Source organism: Neovison vison, chromosome 1 (assembly GCF_020171115.1).
Source record: "Neovison vison isolate M4711 chromosome 1, ASM_NN_V1, whole genome shotgun sequence".
Lineage (NCBI taxonomy): Eukaryota > Metazoa > Chordata > Mammalia > Carnivora > Mustelidae > Neogale > Neogale vison.
In genome coordinates, this window is record NC_058091.1 from 276,848,361 (window position 1) to 276,868,890 (window position 20,530).

Genomic DNA, 20,530 nt, shown 5'->3' on the forward strand with positions numbered 1-20,530 from the left:
ACATAAAGCATGAAGGGGGTGCCTGGGTGCCTCAGTGGGTTAAACCTCTGCCTTCAGCTCAGGTCATGATTCCAAGGTCCTGTGATGGAGCCCTGCATCGGGCTCTCTGCTCAGTAGGCAGCCTGCTTCCCTCTCTCTCTCTGCCTGCCTCTCTGCCTACTTGTGATCTCTGTCTGTCAAATAAATAAATAAAAATTTTTAAAAAATAAAGCATGAAGTTTTGTTCAGTGTCTGGGGGGAAGGCAGTGTGCTCTGTCCACATCACAAAGAGAGGAAAAAGTGGGATAATTTAGAATGACAATAGTCAACCATGTCCCCCTAAAATCTTTGAGCAGTTTTCAAAATTAAGATATTTATCTCATTTCGACATTCTTTGATGTCATAGATGGAATCAAATAATGTCTCCAAGACAGACTTCCCCAAACTAAAACACCATATTCTTTTAGGCTATGTTGGGAAGATTTTCATGTTTAGTAAAATATTGCTTCCCTGGGAGGATGAGGGATACTTTTCAGTTGCGGGTTCCATCATCTGCTACTTGTCAAAATAAACTGTTTATCTTCCAATTTAAGAGTCACCAGGTCTGCCATAGCTGTTGACAGAAGCTTCCTCTCTGGCAATCTTATCTGGTTTGACTATTGGATGGGAACAGCATGAGGTCTAAAATCAAAACAAGTCTCAGGTTTTAGTGAAACTTTTCAGGATACTCCCCAACTGCAATCAGAAGGAATCTCAGTCATCCTTTTGCTAGATTAAAGAGACTTGCAACTATATATTCCATTGGATTTGGAATTTAGATGAAATATATAATACTTTTTTAGTGGTGAGTCCAGAGTCTCTACAATTCCCCCTTTCTTTTCTTAGGAAATATAGCCTGGGATTTCTCGGTCAAAATCAGTATATGTATGTATATTTTAATTTTTTAATATATTGATTTTTAAATTTTATTTTATTTTTTCAGTGTTCTAAGATTCCAAAATCAGTGTATTTTTAATGAATCAAAATGATGCAAAATGGAATACTGAAACTTTTTTTTTTTACTACTTACTTTATTATTGTTTTTCTTTTTTTTTTTTTTTTTTAAGATTTTATTTATTTATTTGAGAGAGACAGTGAGAGAGAGCATGAGCGAGGAGAAGGTCAGAGAGCGAAGCAGACTCCCCATGGAGCTGGGAGCCTGATGTGGGACTCGATCCCGGGACTCCAGGATCACGCCCTGAGCCGGAGGCAGTCGTCCAACCAACTGCGCCACCCAGGCCTCCCTTATTATTGTTTTTCTTGACTACTTACTTTCAAAGCAGTTCTATAATTTTAATTAGGTTCCTTTAAAACCCAGTGGTTCCACATGTCAAAGTATTTCTAGGAGAGTAGTCCTGGTGAATGGTTTCTGAGAACCATGACAACAAATAAGTGAATAAACAAATAAAAGCATCCATTTTTATATGAATGTAAGAAATCCAATGGTGGGGACGCCTGGGTGGCTCAGTTGGTTGGACAACTGCCTTCGGCTCAGGTCATGATCCCAGAGTCCCGGAATCGAGTCCCGCATCGGGCTCCCAGCTCCATGGGGAGTCTGCTTCTCCCTCTGACCTTCTCCTCACTCATGCTTTCTCTCACTGTCTCTCAAATAAATAAATAAAATCTTTAAAAAAAAAAAAGAAATCCAATGGTGGCAGCTGGAAATGAGCACTGTGTATCCTCTGAACCCCAAATGAAATAGAGAGATTGAGAACAATCTTTTGCTTTCTGATAGTTAAGGAAGAAGCCTGAATGACTCCCTGGTCCTCCCACCACCAGATTGGAAATTGCCAGACTCTCATGGCGGGTTGAGGGGAGGCCACAGCCAAGGACAATGAGACCCTCCAGGACACTGACTGAATGGCACTCTGGTCTGCAGCCCTCAGTTCACACCAAAGGGCTTATAAAAGAACAACCCCACGACACTTATTGCTCTTTCTTGTAAGATGTTTTTAAGGATGTTCATTTTCAGGGGCTTTGTGATTTGCCCATTTATCGGAATCAGTTGAATTGTTTTTAAACATCGCAGACTTCCAGGCCCACCACAAGCCCATTCAGTCTGAATGTCTGAGCAAGGAGTCGGGGCGACGTGTGTTACCGAGGTATCGTCTCAGGTCTGATGCAGTCAGTAGGTCCTTGAGAACCCTGACATGGCATCCTTCCACACAGATCCCCCCCAAAAAGTCATCTCCAGGCCCAGTGCCTGCCCCAGTGTTCCTGCCTCTGGGCAGATAAGTTTCTTTTTACTTCCTGGATACTGTCATTCAGATAACTGATTGTGTTACTCTTTTTGCTTTGATTCACGTGAAACAAAAGGGGCAAATACGACTCCTTCTAGCAACAGTGTGGGAAGGAAAGGGTGGCCCTTTGGGTAGGAGAACTCCTGTCTTCAATTCTCCTTCTTCAAAGGTCTCATTTCCCCCTTGCTTCAGTTTCCTCTCCAAATTATTTCTTTATTTATTTATGATTATTATTATTTTTTTTTTTTACCTTTTTGCCGCCTTCACCCATTTCTCTCCTCTCCCAACTGCCCATCTCTGGCAGCCACCAATCTGTTCTTTGTATCTATGAGCTTGAAGATGCCGCATATAAGAAAGGTCATGGGATTTTTGTCTTTTTCTGACTTATTTCACCCAGTGTAATGCCCTTGAGGCCCACCCATGTTGTCACAAATGACAAGAGTTCATCCTTTTTTATGACTGAATATTATATATATATTATATATACACATTATATACATATATATGTATATATGTATAATCTATTATGCATTATATATATCAGTGAATATTATCTATCTATCTATCTCACAGTTTCTTTACCTATTCTTCTATTGATGAACACTTTACTTGCTTCCACATTTTGGCCATTGTAAGTGATCCTGTAGTGAGCATGGGTGGGGGGTGCAGATAATTTCTCAAGCTTGCGTGTTCGTTTTCTTCAGATAAATACTTCACAATGGAATTTCTGGATCATATAATATTTTCTAGTCTTAATTTTTTTTTAATTTTTATTTATTTATTTGACAGACAGAGGTCACAAGTAGGCAGAGAGGCAGGCAGAGAGAGAGGAAGGGAAGCAGACTCCCCGCTTAGCAGAGAGCCTGATGCAGGGCTCAATCCCAGGACCCCGAGATCATGACCTGAGCAGAAGGCAGAGGCTTTAACCCACTGAGCCACCCAGGTGCCCCTAGTCTTAATTTTTTGAGGAATATTTATTTTTAATCTCACCTTTCGTTTTATCACAGGTATTTTGTACATTGCCTTAAATCCTGTGTGGAACACAGTATGACAGAGATCAATAATAAGTACTATCCTAAATATGTGTCTAAGCCTTGATGATTCTTTCTTCACTTGAATTGGCTTGTTTGAATGTACTGTTTCTTATTTTAAAAATGTAATTTAGGGTAAAATCACAGCAGAGATCATAGCAATACCTAGCTGAAGGTGTGGGTTTTTTTTTCCCCTTTGTGGGGGTGCGAATGGAGTGGGGAGCATATCATCTGCTGTACCTCGTTTCCATAAAGACAAGGACATAGTCTTCTAAATTTATTCAGAATGAAATCAGCGTAGTAGAAACAGCAGTTACAGATGTGAAAGACAGCTTGATTCCTTGACAAAATCAATCCTAGGGGCAGGAATGGACCCTAGCCGTGCCCCACTCTATACCCAACTATGTATGAAGACAAAGGTGGCCTCTAGAGCATCTTATGAAAGCAAAACAAGCAACTGGTAGATCCAAGAAAATCATTTGCGGTCATGGTTTGCATGAGATGGAGCAAGTTTGCTTTTAATCCAAGCCCAGTATTTCTGGGTTATTAGGGTGTAGATTCCAGGCTTCTTGGCCTCACCACATTTATGACCTGCAGACACTAAGGCATAGAAGGCACCTTTGCAAACCAAGGGGCCACCTGAGTCACCCTAGAAAGAAGAAAATAGATACTTGGTGAGAAGCTGCTGAACTTTTCCTACCATCAATTACCCACTACTCAAAGGATTATTATGTGGATCCTTCGTTTCTCTGTGTCCTGAAGAGTGCCCTATATAGCCTCTCACTCAGTGTGGGTTGTCTCTGTCTCTGGCTAAGGCAATGATTCTCTCCATCTGTCTGTCTGTGTCCCTAACCCTGTCTGGGACCATGTTTCTGTCCATCTGTGGGTTGGTCTGTCTGTCTCTCTCTATCCATATCCCTGTCTCAATCTAGGACTACATATATATATATATATATATATATATACACACACATATATGTGTATATATATATATTCACACATATATATACATACATACATACAATCTTTGATAATCAGTGACTGTAGAACTTTATTCAACAAGGAATGGGTAGATGCAAAGTTTAAAGGAATCCGCTGAAATGAAAAAAATGTTTAAATTGTGGATTTCATTTTGGCACCCACGGATCTGAAATCAAGTTGCTACTGAGACAGGCAGAAAGGAGAAATGTATCATAGTAAATACATCAATGGCAGGGACTCTGTCTTATTTTTGTTTCCCCGTTTTTGCATTCTCCTGTGATTGAATATAACGGTCTGCACCTGTACAACACTTTGTAAATACTTGCCCCATGAAGGGATTCCTGAGGACTCAGAACAAAGCATGTAACTACAATTCTCTCAAAGAAAGTGACAGGGTGACAAGAGGGGGCTTTCTGATCTGAAGAGCCATCTTTGCCTCTGCGGCCACTCGCATCACCAACCGCAGCACTTCAGGCTCTGTTGGCCCTGGAAAGAGAGGCTGAGGAGGACGACAGTCTTGGGGCACTACAGATACTCAGGGTCTCTGAAAGCATCATGGCCTCCCCTCGAGAAGACTTCATACAGTATGATGTCAAGAGTGCATTTTAGTTTCTTAAAAATTAGTAATCCAGCTGTGCTACGTGCCACTTTTAACCACGAACACACACACACACACAATTTATTTTAATTTTAATTTTTTTTTTTTTTACAGCTTCAGGAAACAGGAGATTCTGAGAAGTATGATCCCTGTTCCATTTAGTCAGTCTGTCAACATTATTTAAGAAACACCGTCTACATATTTGAGCTTCTTGAATTTGAGTGTTCTGACACCTCTCTATTGATTACCTACAATGGTGGGTTTGGGGGGATGGGGAGGTGTGGAAGGGACGTTATCTTTTAGTCACCACTAGTGACCCTTCGAGTTGGTAGGCTTTCTAAGGACAGAAAGATCCCTTGGAAGAAGACTGTAAAAGTTACCAGATGTAGTCTATCATCCTGATTCACAGATCTCTAACGAGTGCTTATGTGTTGGTGAAGTTCTTATGACTCATTCACATTGGTAGATGAGAAAGAACAGAGAACTTAGTGCAGGAATGGAGAGGAACTCTCTGAAGTCCTGATTTCTGCTTTCCATACCTCTTGTCTGTGCTAGGGAGCACGTGGAGTCTGAACTGCAGGCAACACAGGGTTTGAGATGCCTGGTTGATTGATGGGCTCTTACCTGGCAGGAATCCTTCTGGCCCCTGGCATCTCCTGCGCATATCATGTCTTCAGTTATAATAGGGTTGTGGTTGTAATAACTTGGGCTGTTGCAAAGTTTTCGATTTATGACCGTAACGGTGACTTCGTGCAGGGTGTCTGAGTTCCTTAACAAGTGTGGGTCAGTGGCTCCCCAGCCAGTAACCTGGCATTTTGTTCCAGCTCTGATATCATTTTTGGAGCTTGGGTGGAGCAGCTGGACATGTTTGTTAAGGGTTGCAGCCGTGTGAAGCTGACAGATTGAAAAGAGCATAAATTATTACATTCGTCCCCAGTAGTATTCTGTTATTAGTCTGAGCAATGTATGTGTGGTCCCTTTGGTCTAGGAAGGCATCCCTCTTCTTGAATCTACTTTGGTGGTAGCCTGCAGTTATATTTGTGGTTGTTGCTTTTCCGAAATACTCTCCAATCCCTGTAGAGCTCAATGATGATCGGGGAGGGAGCTTAGACAAAGCAGGAATTTTGCCCAGTCTTAAGCAAACTGGCCTTTGCTCTGCATTGGATGGTTTTCTGCAGAATAACATCCATAGGTCATGACTTTGAGGGCTGGGCTGTTTCCTGCTGGATAAGACCCTTGAGTATGGTCTAGACTAAGTTTGGACTAGACTAAGTATGGTCTAGACTAAGTTATAACTCACTTATGTGTCCCTGAATTCACTTGGTTGGCTTGGCTGTATAAAGGACTTGAATTTTTCATTTGCTAATGATAAAAGCATTTGGGGAAAAAAGCTTTCAGTGGGGATCATTGGGCTTCTTGGGATGTTCTGCCTCCCACATATGTGAGCATCAGGGTTGTTTTCCTTTGTTTAAACAAGACCTGATGCAGTTGTGATAAATTCTGGTTTCTTTCAAGGCAGTACGTGAAGTAAAAGGGGCCCTTATAGAATGTGTCACGTTTACCTCAAATATGGGGATGGTGCTAACAAAATGCTTTTATGTGGATGAAACATAATGTAGTTCATAACAGCTGAACTGTGGGGTATAAGGATGCTAGAGAAATTGAAGGAAGGCAACACTACATACCTTAATCAGCATAATATCATTTGATTTACGATATGATATGATTCTTGAGAATGGTATGAATTTTTCAATCTCAAATATTTGTTTGGAGGCCTCATTCTTTGAGAGAGAGTGTGCTCCTAAAATCACTTTGAAAAGCTGGACTTTTTCATGCCTAAAAAAAAGCAAAGAGAATAGAGGACCCCAAGGACCCCAAGGACCCCAGTAGGGAGTACAAATGGTGGAGAGCATATAGAAACAAGCACCATCTCCAAGGCAACCTGTTTGGATTAGGTGGAGTAACGGAGGTCTTAGTGGACCCAAGCATGAAAGGACGATACCAAGGGCCAAAAGACCTGCTCTCAGACCCACCCCACCTGAATTCCCTAGTATTGCAAAAGAATATCAGAACTTATATCCTGCTGTGGTGAAAAGGAGTGAAATTCTAATTGAGATCAAGTTTACAACAAAATTATGTTAATTTATGTAAAAAGAAATTACATTTCTCCAGCTGTGGGTTGAGATGTATACCCATCTTTGTTAATTTTTTTAATTTTGGTAGAATATACATAACATAAAATTTATAATTTAAAACATTTTTAAGTGTACAGTTTTGAGGCATTAAATTCATTTATATTTGATTTATCACCACCATCAATCTCCAGAGCTCTTTCATCTTCCCAACGCTAAGTGTTTTAATAACTAAAAGGTAAAGATTCAACTCAGCATTTGCTAATCTGGTATATCTAGACCTCACCTCAGGGCAACATGGAGAACAAGATCATTATGTGGCTGTCAGATACACCATGTTCTGTCCTGTCAATTAGAAAGATAATCTGGACAAGAAAGGAAAACTTGCCTCAAGGCGAAAAATCATGGCTGATTTGAAGTAAAGACACTGTAGGGTTAGTTGCCATTGATAACTCCATTGTGAAGACTTACAGGATAGAAACAGGTGAGTCAGATAAAGAAACAACTGTTGTTTTGTTTTGTTTTGCTTATCCCTGGTCATATAGAGCTCCAGTACCAGTATATCAATCATACCAAAATTGGTTTGATTTCCTGCATGTCGAACAAAACTAAATTTATATCTGGTTATGCAAATAGAAGGATTTTTTTTGAGATCTTGACAACACCTTGGGGTGTTTGACAGACTATTAAAAAAGTCCCATTTTAATGTGTGCCTTGAGGAAGCTGCTTCAAATCCTTTAGAGAGAGAGCAAGGAAGATTCTAGAAAGACTTACACTTTTTAACATATAACTATCTCGTTATCACTTGAAAGACAGATCAAGACAGATTACAATAAAAACATCCACACTCACATAAGTCAGACGGAGAAAGATAAATACCGTAGGATTTCACTTATATGTGGAATCTAAAAAACAAAACAAATGAACAAACAAACAGAAACAGAAACAGATTCATGGACACATAGAACAAAGTGGTGGTTGCCAAAGGTGAGTGGTGGGCAGATGGGCAAAACAGGTGAAGGGAATTAAGAGGCACAAGCTTTCAGTCATAACATAACTCAAGGGGATGAAAAATACAGCACAAGGAATTTAGTCAATAATATTGCAATAACTTCCATATCAGATGGTAAGTACACTTATCATTCTGAGCATTTCATGATGTGCATAATTGCCAAATTACTATGTCGTACATCTGAAACTCATATAATACTGTATGTCAACTATACTTCAGTTAAAAATAAAAACACATACTCCCAGATACAGATTCATAAAGATTAATAAGACTTAAAAGCCACAGAAACATACAGAAAAAGGAAGAAAGTATTATTTCAGGTTTGAAGCAGGAGCTCAGGACTATGATGGGGTGGGTTTGCCTCTGGCAGGACTGTGACTGCCAGCAATGACCACTCTTTGGTTTCTACCAAAAGAGTTTATTTTGGTTTATTTGGGGAATTTCAGCTCTATTTGTTGAAAAGTTTGCATATTGCAAAATCAGGATGGGGATGAAATTTCTCAAAGGATGTGGATCAGATTTCCTAGGATTGATTCAAACTCAAATTCAACATACTCATTAAACCCAAACTGTGGACGGGAGGGAGGGTGGAGAATGATAGCAAATCCCCAGGACTACTGCTTTAACAGAAAAGATGGAAACATGCACAAATAACAAACAAAGGGAGGCTGTGGGGTACACATGCAGGTGGGGAAGATGAATTTTGATTAAGGGATGGATGCTGAGAGCGTTTCTGGTTTTCCTCATCTTTTTACTAATGTCCTTGATTAGTTAATGCCTTGGAAATATTTTGGTTATTTTTTGTCTCCACTGGGACATGTTAATACCCAGCACAACACAGGCAGACCATGAATGCTTTCTGACCTTCCATTTCCGGATAGCTTCATCTAGAATCTGCAATACAAAGGTCAATTTTTCTGCCCACTGGTTACCTGGAATTATCTGAGCTGAGTTCTAGGATGCCACCTCCTTAGCTAAATCTGGGTTTAAACTCACAGAGACATAATAATCCCTGTGTTTTTCACTTGTTTATTGTAGGGCTTCTCCACAGGAAGCCTTTGCTGCAGAATTGTCTGGAGAATGACTTAACCTGGAAGAGAACTACATGCAGAGCCTGAACCAAAGTGTTGCTCACAGTAATCCTTTTCTGTCTGTTGAAACCTCATTTCCATTGGGCCTCAAAAGAGCCTTTCTCAGTGTTGTTCAAGCTGATGCCCTGTGTAGTCCTCATTGGTGAACAAATTCTTTGACCAAAGGTGACACACAGGATAAGGAGGGCAACAGGGACTCAAACACAGCTTTTGTGATTCCAAGCCCATGACACTTTGGAAGCCCCATGCCAAGCCCCTTCAGGCCCCTTATTTCTTCTGCCATTTTGCCCCTGCACTGAGCTGTATTTCGGCTTAGACCCACCCCCTCCAGGGCTGACAAAGACAGGGACCTGACTCCCTGGAGGTCTCTTTAGTCTGACAGGAGGGAGGCTGTCCCAGAGGGGCTGTTACAGTCCCATCCTCGGCACGCCCAGATCATCAGACATGTGCCTCAGTGACTACCACGGGAGGTACAGGTAATAACATGATGACATGAACTAACGCTTAGTACGTTATTGGGCTGCACCAGGTTTTGTGCTAAGCATCTTACATAGTGTCCCTCATTTATACCTTGCAACAGTCCTGTGAGGGAGGTATTAGGATTACCCCACTTTGCAGATGAGAAGACTGAGTCTCAGGTAAATGACCAAACTTGAGGAAGCCCCACAGGTATTAAGGGGAGGCTCCCGGATGCAAATGTAGGAGGATTGAAGCTCTGCTGGTTTGAGCCCCCAAGCCTGAATCTACACCATTCTACTCTGGATGCCCAGGGGCTGTCTGAGATGGGGAGAGGCCTTGTGGAAGGGGCTGGGAAAGAGGGGAGGGCTCATCTAATTATAGCCCAGACAGGTGAGAGGAGGGGGTACTCAGTGAGGGGAGAAGTTCAGGAAGACAGTGAAAAGGGGTTAGTGAGAGTTTTGCTTCTGATAAACTGAAACGCTGAAAATAAGATTAGACAAGCTTTTTTACCGGTTTCCTTTTATACTTGGCAAAGCAACCAAGAGAGGGGAACAAGAGGCACAGTAAGGAGCTGCATGGATGGTTGGGTAGTGAGAAGGGGGCACCCCAGATCTGGCCTCCTTTACCATTTTGCTGAGAGCAGAGGCTGGAGTTAGTAAGCTATTCCCCCAGGATACTTGGGAGTACATTTGTGGGAAGCCACCATTAAACTATTTCATAAATATTTTGGATTTCATAAAGCTTAATATTTTTCCAAGCACCAATCCGCCTACATTTTTACACCCAAGTGTCCTGGAGAGGAAATTTGATCCACATCTTCTGGAGTTCTTTGAACTCTGGCCATTTAAAATGGTATTTAGCAAGAGTTGGTTTTTCCTTTCCCTTTCTTTCTTTCTTTCTTTCTTTCTTTCTTTCTTTCTCTCTCGATCCCTTCCTTCTTCCCTCTCTTTCTTTCTTTCATTCATTTATTCCAAGAGTTCTTTTTCCCAATTTGTCAGTTTGAGGACGCACTCCTCTTGAGTCAAGTTCACTTGACAAAATTTTAAATTCAAATGAATAATATTATTTACTTTTGGATAGCACTATATGGCTTGTGAAGGACTTCACACTCTGTGTTTTTGACTTGGGGGAAAAAAAAGGAAAGTCTTCCAATTTATTTCCTTCTTTCTATCTAGGCTTTCTTGAGCATTTATAAGTCAAGGTCTGTGTCTGGGGAGCTTAGAATCCACTTGAATGTATGCCATAAGGATATCTGAAAATGTGCATATTTTGAATTGAACAAACATTTCTTGATAGTCACCCTCTGCTTCTCTAGTCCCCAGGAGACAAGTACTCTGAGAAAGAGGTGATGGTGACATGGGGGTGATTTCTATGGCAGCTAACACCCCATTTGAATGAAGTAGCTTTATTAAACTGGAAATCAGTAGCCTGCTATTTAGAAACAAAACAGAAGTTCTCACTTTGTGCAGGACTCAATATTTCTAAATTTGTGATTCGTCTTATTAAAATGGAGGCGATAGACATGGAGAAGCAAGTCAATTCAGTTGTTCCATAGCTTGGAGAGCAAACCATGACGGTTAAGATATCTTAAGTGAAGTGTTATAATGTTTGTAAGAAAAGAAGGCCCCATCTCTTCTTGGCTTATTCAGGCAAGAGACAGAAGAAAGAAACATAGAGAAAGAAATAACAAAAATAAAACAAAACCCAAACCTCCCAAAACCAACAGGTAAACAAAGCAACAAAAAACACCAAATTGGTTTTCTATGGCTTTTCCTTTTGCAAAAGTTGCAGCATCCCAAGAAGAGCATGGGACTTTTTTAGCTGAAGTAAGAGAATCATAGACTGAAAGGTGCTTTGAGAAAAGCTATTATTCTAAGTATCTCAGAAAAATATCTCTTTCTTTCCTCATAGAAATCATCTATAACTTTTTTTCCCCCTATCTTTTTCTGCCAGGAAGTTTGTTGCCTCCTTAGGGCTGTGGGTTGTGATTCCCAAACTGTGTGCCTCAGGCCTCTGGGGAGGGAGGCGGGGCAGAGGAGTTCATATAAGGGGTCTAAAAATCCATTAACAAAGCAGGTTTCTCGCACATATAGCAATAATGGCTGCAACTTATCTGTGTTTACTAAGTGCTAAGCATACTAAAATATTTAAATAGACACTATTTAATCCTCCAAACCCCATGAAGCAGGTGTGACTATTATTATTCTCCTTTAATAAAATGGGAAAGGGGAGATGCAAACCCAGGCTGTCTCACAAGGTCAAGAAGGCTGCTCCTCCACTTACTACTGTTGCCGCCTTCCCTGGCCTTCCACAGAGGACTTGGAACTGTCCAATGGCCTGACTGGGAAAGGTGGCCCAGCTTTCCCTGAATAGAAAAACCCAGGGCAGAAAATGTGGGTGGGCAAGAAGGTAAGTTGATTCTACCAGCTGGTCTGTGATCACAGAAGCTAGGGTAGATGAAAGTCTTGCCATTCACCACAGTGTGGACGGACTTAAGAGGATGGTATGTCAGGAGAAATAAGCCAGAGAAAGACAAATACCATATGATTTCACTTACGTGTGGAATCTAAAAAACAAACCAAAAACCCCTAATAAACAGAAAAAATAAAAATAAAAAAAGAGAGAAACAGACTCACAAAAATGGAGAATGAACTGGTGGTTGCCAGAGGGGAGGGTTGGGGGGGATGGGCAAAACGGGCAAATGACGAAGAGGTACAAACTGCTAGTTACGAAATAACTAAGTCACAGGGCGGAAACCTACAGCACAGGGAATCAAGTCAATAATATTATAATGCCCTCCATCGTGGTGAGCCTATCATAATGTGCATACTTGTTGAATCACTATGTTGTACACCTGAAACTAATTTAATTGCATATGTTAACTTTATTTCAGTTAAAAGAATCTACATATATATGATTGAACCGTTATTCATACCCTTTCATATTACATCTGTATTCATCAAACATGACTATGCTTCTTAAACTTAGAATGTTAAAAAAAAAATTCTCTCCCGGGAGAGGCAAGCTTCTCTTCCAGCTGATGGAGTTCGAACACACAAGGTCAGAGCAGGTACTCACCGGGTGCGGCAGTGGGACGCGGACAGCACCCACTGGGGGTGGATCAGCACGCCTCCACAGAGGTGGTGGCCGCGGTACTGGATGGAGGCCATGAATGGCCGGGAATGTGGCGACACTTCTCGCCCTCCAATAATCTTCATGCCAAAACCTGCAGGAGAAAACCCGAAGATTTAATATGAAAGACCCAAGCAGATTATGTCATGTAATTCTTCTTCCGACAGTCATTATATCATTTCCAAGCTAAAAAACCACCCTACAATCACCTATAATAGCTATAATAATTTTACCAATAAATACATGTAGAGTACACTTAATAATATGTAAAATTACATATAATATGTAATATATAATTTAATAATAATATAAAATAGCATAATAAGTATAATAACTTACAATACAGTTTCGAGGGATAAACATGGAGGGGGAAAATTCTCATTTCTAAGTAACAACACAATCACTAGAAATTCATCTGATGCCCAAATGTGGTAAATCTAGAAGATACTTACACTCTGGATTCACATAAGCCCCAGCTATCAGAAAAAACAGAGAAAAAGAAGAAACCTTCACCATGTTAATGGCTTTGATTGAAGAAGCCCAGATGAACTTTTCTGATGGTATTAGTGAAGGAAGACAATTCTGAAGACTGAGCTTTGACCTTGAAACTTTTATCTTTCTCACCACAAGTGTTTCAGACGGCAGTGGCGGAACTTGAATCTTGGTTTTTCACACTTATGTTTGAAAGTGTTAATCCATTTGAGAAGATCAGATCTATGCTTTGAGTGCTTTTTTGATGTATATGCGACAAAGAACTCATTTCAGGAGTGAGCCCTCTTCAATATCTGTATGAGCACTCATGTTATACATGGTGAAAGAATAAAAAATATCTAAGTCATAAGAACCTAACGAAGTTGCAGACAGGATCCAAAGATGTTCACTGCTCTATAGCAATACTTACTATTTTTCCTGGCAGAAAGGGTGCCTAGCATATTGAGTTTCCCTCTATTTTTCATTTGGACATAGATTTATTATATGGAGAAACATGGAATTTCGCACAGATCGCGGTTGCATTGCTCTAAGGCTTAGCTAAAGCCTGAACATCATCCAGAAAAACCCATATGTTTTGTAGCAAACTTATTCCTAGTCATACCATTTACTCTACATTTGACCAGATTCAGGCTAATTTTAGTTACATTTTTGAGAAATTTCATAATGTATTCGAGAGGAACATGGGTAACATATTTTTAATTCCGAGTGTCTCCTTTACTCATTTTTTAATGGAAAATAATCATGTGATTATCCAGGGCCTTGATAATAATATCTTTTAAAAATGAAAGATTGCATTTCGTCATTCTCCTCAGGAACGGATGATAAATGTATTGCCAGGCTTTCTATGGTACTTTCTCCTTCACGATCAGACTTAAGATTCTACAAGATTCTGTTTGTGTTTCTTGCTGATCAATGGTACAAATTTTATAAAACTAGTACAAATATCTGGCACTGGAACCTCAATCCAGAACTACTAACCAAAATTTAATTGAATAAATTGAATTCACAGGCCTTATTTTCTTTTTTCCAAGATATATGCATCTTATCCTCCATTTTTTTTGTAAAGGAGAATTGAAATCCAGAGCTATCATGCTTGGCAGATTGCAAGAGAATCCTACCAAATTGTTGTTTTTTAGCATAAGACAATAAGAATAATAATAAACAATATTATAATTGTGTATGATTTATTATGATTTAATTATATATGTGAAGTGTCTTAATTATTTCTAGATTCTCTTTACATGATCATTTATATAATTTTGTGTTTTCTTATGTCTGTGAGGAAGGCAGTTCAACTACTATACTTAGGTTACAACTGAAGAAAGAGCTCAGGGATGCTAAAACTAAAGTTTCCCCAGCGTGTAACCGGGACCAAATTATTTGCCTGACCTGGAATAACGTGTATGTTAATAAACATGTCGCCAGAGCACAGAATTTGAAAAATAATCCTGTTTTCGCTTTACAAGAACACAGCAAGAGTAAAGCTCTTCTGGATGTTAAATAAGTAGAATTAACAAGAAAATAAATGCAGAGCAGTGACTTCCTGTTTCAGAGTCCCAGTGGGTGAGACAAGAAGGAGCCGGATTAAGAAAAGCCACAAACTTCATAAACGAAACTTGTTAGTTCCAGCCCAATGTCCTTATGAATTTTCAAGTCATCTTTGTCCCTGCTCATGGGCCTTAGGTAGATCCCACCTCAGCCACTTTCCTAAGCTGGGAAGTGGACCTGGTGATGCCAATTCCCTACTATATCCCCGTGATGGTGGGGACATCGGGGAAAATCACGTGTGACATACTGAAGTGTTCTGAACCTTGAGGAGGAAATGGACTGTGTAGGAGACAAAGCTTCACTTCTGGAGGGATCAGGAGGCATGGTTAAAAACGTCTCTCAGCTGCTTATTTCTGTGTAGTGAGGACTAATATCCAGCAGCTTTTTACAAATTGCTAAGCATTTTCAACTGAATTTCCAGGGAGGTGGCCATCAGTCTGGTTTTGTGGACAAAGACGGGCTAGAGATTACCGAGCTAGCAGGTGGCAGGGTCGGTTCTTCAACCCTTAGGTGCTGACCCCAGGCTCCTCATTGCTTCTCACCTGACCACATGTCTCCCTCGCTTTGAGAAGTCCCTGGGGTTTAGATGTGCTAAGAGACAAACGGGCGCTGCAGAGGGGGAAAAGGGTTTAGCCATATACGCCGCAATTAGACATGGGTGAGATTTAGTTCAATTGGGAGGACAGTGTCATAACTCTTTCTTGTAGCCGACCTGGAAAATTCTGAAAATCAATCTGGTTTATAGTAATGAGTTATTTGCTTTTGGCTTCAGACCGATGCACCAGTTAATGGTATCATTTGTTATTACATTCAGAATCCTGGATTTGAGAAGAGTGAGCTGTGTAACATGATGAGCTCGGCGATCCAATTTATTTCTGGGTGTTGGTTTTGTTCTGTTGAGTCTGCTGTGGGGAGAGCCGTGTTTGCTTTGGATGGTTTTTGCAGCAGCTGTGCTGGGCCGAGCGAGGGTGAGGAGGTGCTCTTCGCGGGACCGGCTTCCCGAATCAGGGACCTTGCAGTCCGCCCTTGCTGCGTGGCGCTCAGCGGTCCTCATTAGCCGCTCTTGGAGATGCTGTTTCTGAGCACAGCGTTTTTGTTTTCTTTCATCCCTCCCCTCTCTTTTGATCCTCCAATGTTTTGAGAGACCTTTATAGATCTGCCCGAAGACCATGTGTGGTTCTCTCCGTAGGGCTGCTTTCTTTCCCAGACTAGACACCTGCTTCTTCACTTTCATTAGCCGTGCCCTCTAAAGCCAGGTCACTCAGAACACGGCCCAGAACTGTCTCTGTCCGTGACCTATTCATTACTCACCAGGGGCAAGCTAAGGACAGAAACTGAGTATCAGTTTAAAAGCGGTTATAGCCGTTTTTCAGGGTTCCATGCTAATTTATTTTAGTTAATGAAATGCTATTTATTATCTATTCGGTGTAATAAAATAGGGCATATAGTCTTGATGCCTTTTATAAAATTTAAGTTTTCTATTTACTTGTGTTGCATTGTGTAAAAGTACCAGTCCACCAAGGACTAACACTGATACCAAACAAATTAACAATAACAACAAAAACCCAAACACACCTGGTCCTCCCCGCAGGTAGTTTGACCAGGGCTCTGTAGACACAGCTGCAAAGCAGATCTGTTTCAAGCTCTTTCCTTCTCTTCCCTTTTAGCCTCCTTTGAAAAAATTTCCCAACACCAAGATTTCCAGGACTCCCCTAACTGTCCCATCCTCCTCAGCCCCAGGCACGTGAGATTAGGATTTGGCAGAATTCCCCTGGGTCCTTCCTTTATGACCCACCACCCTACCATTCTTGACTTGTCCAGTAATGGTTTCACTCACTTGATAAATGAATCTGCTAACCGATATGGTGAAACTACGGCAGTTTTAAAAATTGGCTGGGAATGGCTATTGGGATGCCATGTGGAGATATTGTGTCCAGAGGTCCCAGGAAAATATACACCCAACTTCACATTATAGCCATGCTTCCCATGAGATTTTGTAAGATAGACAAGCTTGAGAACCAACACTGAGGAATGCAAAGTACCCCTTGACTGGGAGCTGGGCTGGTGCTTTGGCCTGAACCTCAAGGGCAGAGGTGTCTCCATGGTCTCCGTAGTCAATGGTTTCTCTTTGGCAGAGGAACTGGGGGAGATGGGTTGCCGCATGGGCAGGTCTGCTTTTTCCTAAGCCGCTTAAATACTTCTGAGAACTATCCCAGGACCTCCCCTTCATGGAACAGTGGTGGGAATGAGAGTGGGTTGGAAGGAAATTTATTATATCTTCCTCCATCTTAACTTTTTTCATCGGAACATGTTTTGCGTGTGAATCACCTTCCTCTCTTAAATATGAATATGTGTCCTCCCCACCGCTGCTAAGTTAAGTAACAATAGTCCTTTCACCTCCTCCTCCCTTAATTCCAAGTCATCTGTGACATTGCAGCAGCGGGAGAGAAGAGCAATGGGTAAGTACACGATGTCAACAGAAGGAGCAACTGCAGGAAAACAGCTCGAGAGCTGGCGAAGGGGGCTCCTAGTACTCCCCGAGCTGGCTGCCTGGTCAGACTCTGTCCTTCTCTCAGCTGATTTTCCAGGATGCAAGCTGACATCTCTTCATTTCCTTTTCTTCTTGGGGTGGCTTTTGATGTTCATTTCCACGGAGCTGAAATGCTATGGGAATGATGAGGAGAGTCCCACATGGGGTGGTCCCTGCGATGTCCTGGACTGAGGCAGATCCAGAAAATCTTGTACTCACGCTGTCTGCAGCCTTTGTCCTAAAAGATTTACACATGTGAAAATCCTTTCACCAGGGATGCCTGCCAAAGGAAGGTTTGGAGCCCTGATCTCTCTTCCCAGCTCTAGGCCTGTGGGGACACTGGCCTTGCACAGAGGAACTGAGGCCTTTTGAGCCGGGTGTGGTTCTAGGGAGAAAACGGAGGTCAATATGTATGTCAAGTCAAGGAAAGAACCAGGTGATAAAACCAGAAGAAAGGTAGAAGCAGGAAGGGAAGGAAAGGAAATAAATATTGTAGAGAAAGAAAGAAACAATCAATTGAGGATGAGAGCACATGTCCTTTTATATTTAAATACCTCAGATGTGTCCCAAGCCAAACAAAATCAGCTTTCTACAATAGAAACAGATCTTTTTTTTTTTCTTTTTTGGAAACGGATCTTTAAAAAGGAATCATTTTATTCTATTGAAAGCAAGTCAGTTGTTTGCACTAATCAGAAGGGTTTCATAAAATAAAGTCACGGGAGGCAAAATAGTAGGTATTTCAAAGGGAATGATTTGATTTGTTTATGAGGCTATGGCCAGCTGGAACTCAAAAAAATCAATTGTTTCATTTAGATGAGATCAAGTAGAAATTATCATGTCGCTCTAAGTATGATAGAAATACTCTTACCATGTCCACGGAGGACATGGGGAGATGGAGAGGAGAAGGGAGTTGGGGGAAATTGGAGGGAGACGAACCATGAGAGACTGTGGACTCTGAAAAACAATCTGAGGGTTTTGGAGGGAAGGAGAGTGGAATGTTGGCTGAGCCTGGTGATGGGTATTATGGAGGGCACGTATAGCATGGAGCACTGGGTATGGTGCATAAACAAAGAATTCTGGTACGCTGAAAAGAAATTTAAAAAGAGAGAGAGAAAAGAAATACTCTTACCAAAAACTGATGATTGACCAAACAACACACATGAACATGTGTACACACTCTAACATATCTCCATCCCTTTCCCCCCAACACCGCTGAATGCCTATCCTACGCTTTTTCACAAATTCCAGGGGATCAAAGATTGTCTATGAAAAAAATGAAATAATTATAAATCAAAGTGAAATGGCAATTTTTAAAAAAAGATGTATTTATCTATTTGAGAGAGAGAGAGCATGAGCCTTCATGGTGGGGGGCAGAGGAAGAGAATCTGAAGCAGACTGCCTGATGAGCTCGAAGGGGTTGCTTAATCTCACAAACCCTGAAATCATGACCAGAGCCACCCAGGTATTCCTGAAATGGTTAATTTAAAATACTGTTTGAGAGGGGAAGGCAGAAAGGAAACGCTCAGTGTCAGAGCATATAAGATTTCATGACTTAATGTAAGACAAACAATACTATAGGTATACCCAAAGACTTTGACAAAACGTTTGTCATTTGTATTGAAAAACATTCCCCCCCAAAAAGAATATCTTTAACATATGAAGTGGTCTTACAGAATGATCAAAAAAAAGATAAGAGTAGCAATAAGTGGGCTCAACCGGCAAGCAAATCAATATAAATACAAATAGAATAATATTTTAGTTGTTTCTTTGATAGGGACTTAAAATCCTGGTAATTATAAGATGAAAAATAAAGCCCATTGCAAATTTTTTGCAAAGCTTAGGAAGTATAGGTTTGATATATTAAAAGCATCACAATGATACTGGGGCACCTGGGCGGCTCAGTGGGTTAAAGCCTCTGCCTTTGACTCAGGTGGTGATCTCAGGGATCTGCGTCCCCCTCTCTGCCTGTGTCTCTGCTTACTTGGGATCTCTCTCTCTGTCAAATAAATAAATAAAATCTTTTAAAATAAATAAATAAATATCTTTTAAATAAAAATCTTTTAAATAAATAAATAGCAACTTGAATTTCTACATGTTCACTAGCTCCTTCCTTCAATATTCATTCTTCCATCCATCTATCTCTACATTAGTTGTGTATGCAAGCAACAGACCTATCTATTCATCAAATATTTGTTTGCTCCTCAGTTCATCATTCCTTTTCTTTCTTTCAAAATCAATTTCTTACTCTCTCTTGTCACCCTGACAAATTGCTTTCCTTTCTCACTTTACTAGTGAAACACGTTTTCAGTGACTCTTGTCGACTTCTCTCAGTCTTTTTTTAAATTTCTTAGCATCCTTTTACTCTGCTGACCAGCTTTTCTTGAAAGCATCCTTTGTCCCTGGTACGCTGGTCTCTGACTCCTGGTACGCTATATGTATATTCTTCACCCCTTTGATCACTATTTGTCTCTTAACTGCCACTTCCTCTTCCTGTTCTTCAAATTCTCTCTAGAAGCCTCTCGGCTCTCTTCAGCCCAACCCTTCCCAAAGTGTGTACCACGTAGCACTAGTCACAGGTGTGATGATAGCAGTTGTCCTGAAGCAAAAAGGTTCTGTTGTCCAAGAAGTTTCAGGAATAAATAGGGAATTCAATGAAGGTAAATGTAGTTCTGTTCTTCAAGACTTCTTCAAGACTTTAAATGCTAATAGGCATTGTTAATGTCCAGCAGGCTCTGTGGAGCTAGAGTATGCTTAGTTTCTCAAATTTATTTTACCACAGATCATTCCTTTTTATAGAAAGCTTCTGGACACCTGAACTCCATGATGGAGCTCATGATGGAAGACAGTGAGTATCTTCAGTTTTCCATCATGACCTCTCTTCATAATATTACTCCACCAACAACTTTCCGGTAGCCTCTCCTGCTGCCTTCTACATGTGCTTCCTAATCACTCTGGGTGAAAATACATTTTCCCTCTTCCAAAAGCAACAGGAAGCCTTAGAAATCATGTTAACATCTTGCTTGATATTATTATGATATTTATCATATTCAGCCTATTCATCCGATATCGTTAACTTCAGAACTGTGTCTGTGCACTTTGCACCAGCAAGGAATGATTTCAGCTGCAAGTAGCAAAAAACCCAACCCTGAGGCACATCAACAACAAGAAAATTCACTTTCTCATGCGACAAGAAGCTCAGGGGTAGGACACCAGGGTTGATTAATTCAAGTTCGACATTGCAATGAAGACTCAGGTGTTCATCCTCA

At 40.8% G+C, this 20,530-nt stretch overlaps 1 protein-coding gene across 1 annotated transcript; it reads right to left on the reverse strand.

Moving 5' to 3' along the window:
- Positions 1-3,424: 3,424 nt before the first annotated feature.
- On the reverse strand, positions 3,425-13,264 carry GZMK (granzyme K). Its single transcript, XM_044241245.1, has 5 exons — positions 13,147-13,264; positions 12,641-12,788; positions 6,554-6,704; positions 5,493-5,762; positions 3,425-3,938 (listed from the first exon to the last, which is right to left on the reverse strand). The coding sequence occupies exons 1-5, from the start codon at positions 13,208-13,210 to the stop codon at positions 3,765-3,767; spliced, it is 807 nt and encodes a 268-aa protein (XP_044097180.1). The 5' UTR covers positions 13,211-13,264; the 3' UTR covers positions 3,425-3,764.
- Positions 13,265-20,530: the final 7,266 nt, after the last annotated feature.

Bases quoted from the DNA above. Each gene is read 5' to 3' on its own strand.
- GZMK (XM_044241245.1), bottom strand. From the start codon at position 13,210: ATGGTGAAGGTTTCTTCTTTTTCTCTGTTTTTTCTGATAGCTGGGGCT. The intron at 6,705-12,640 runs GTGAGTACCTGC...GCTTTTTTTTAG, and splicing joins GCGTCCCACTGCCGCACCCG to GCATGAAAAAGTCCAGCTTT. The intron at 5,763-6,553 runs GTATGTAGTGTT...TCAATCTGTCAG, and splicing joins ATGATATTATGCTGATTAAG to CTTCACACGGCTGCAACCCT.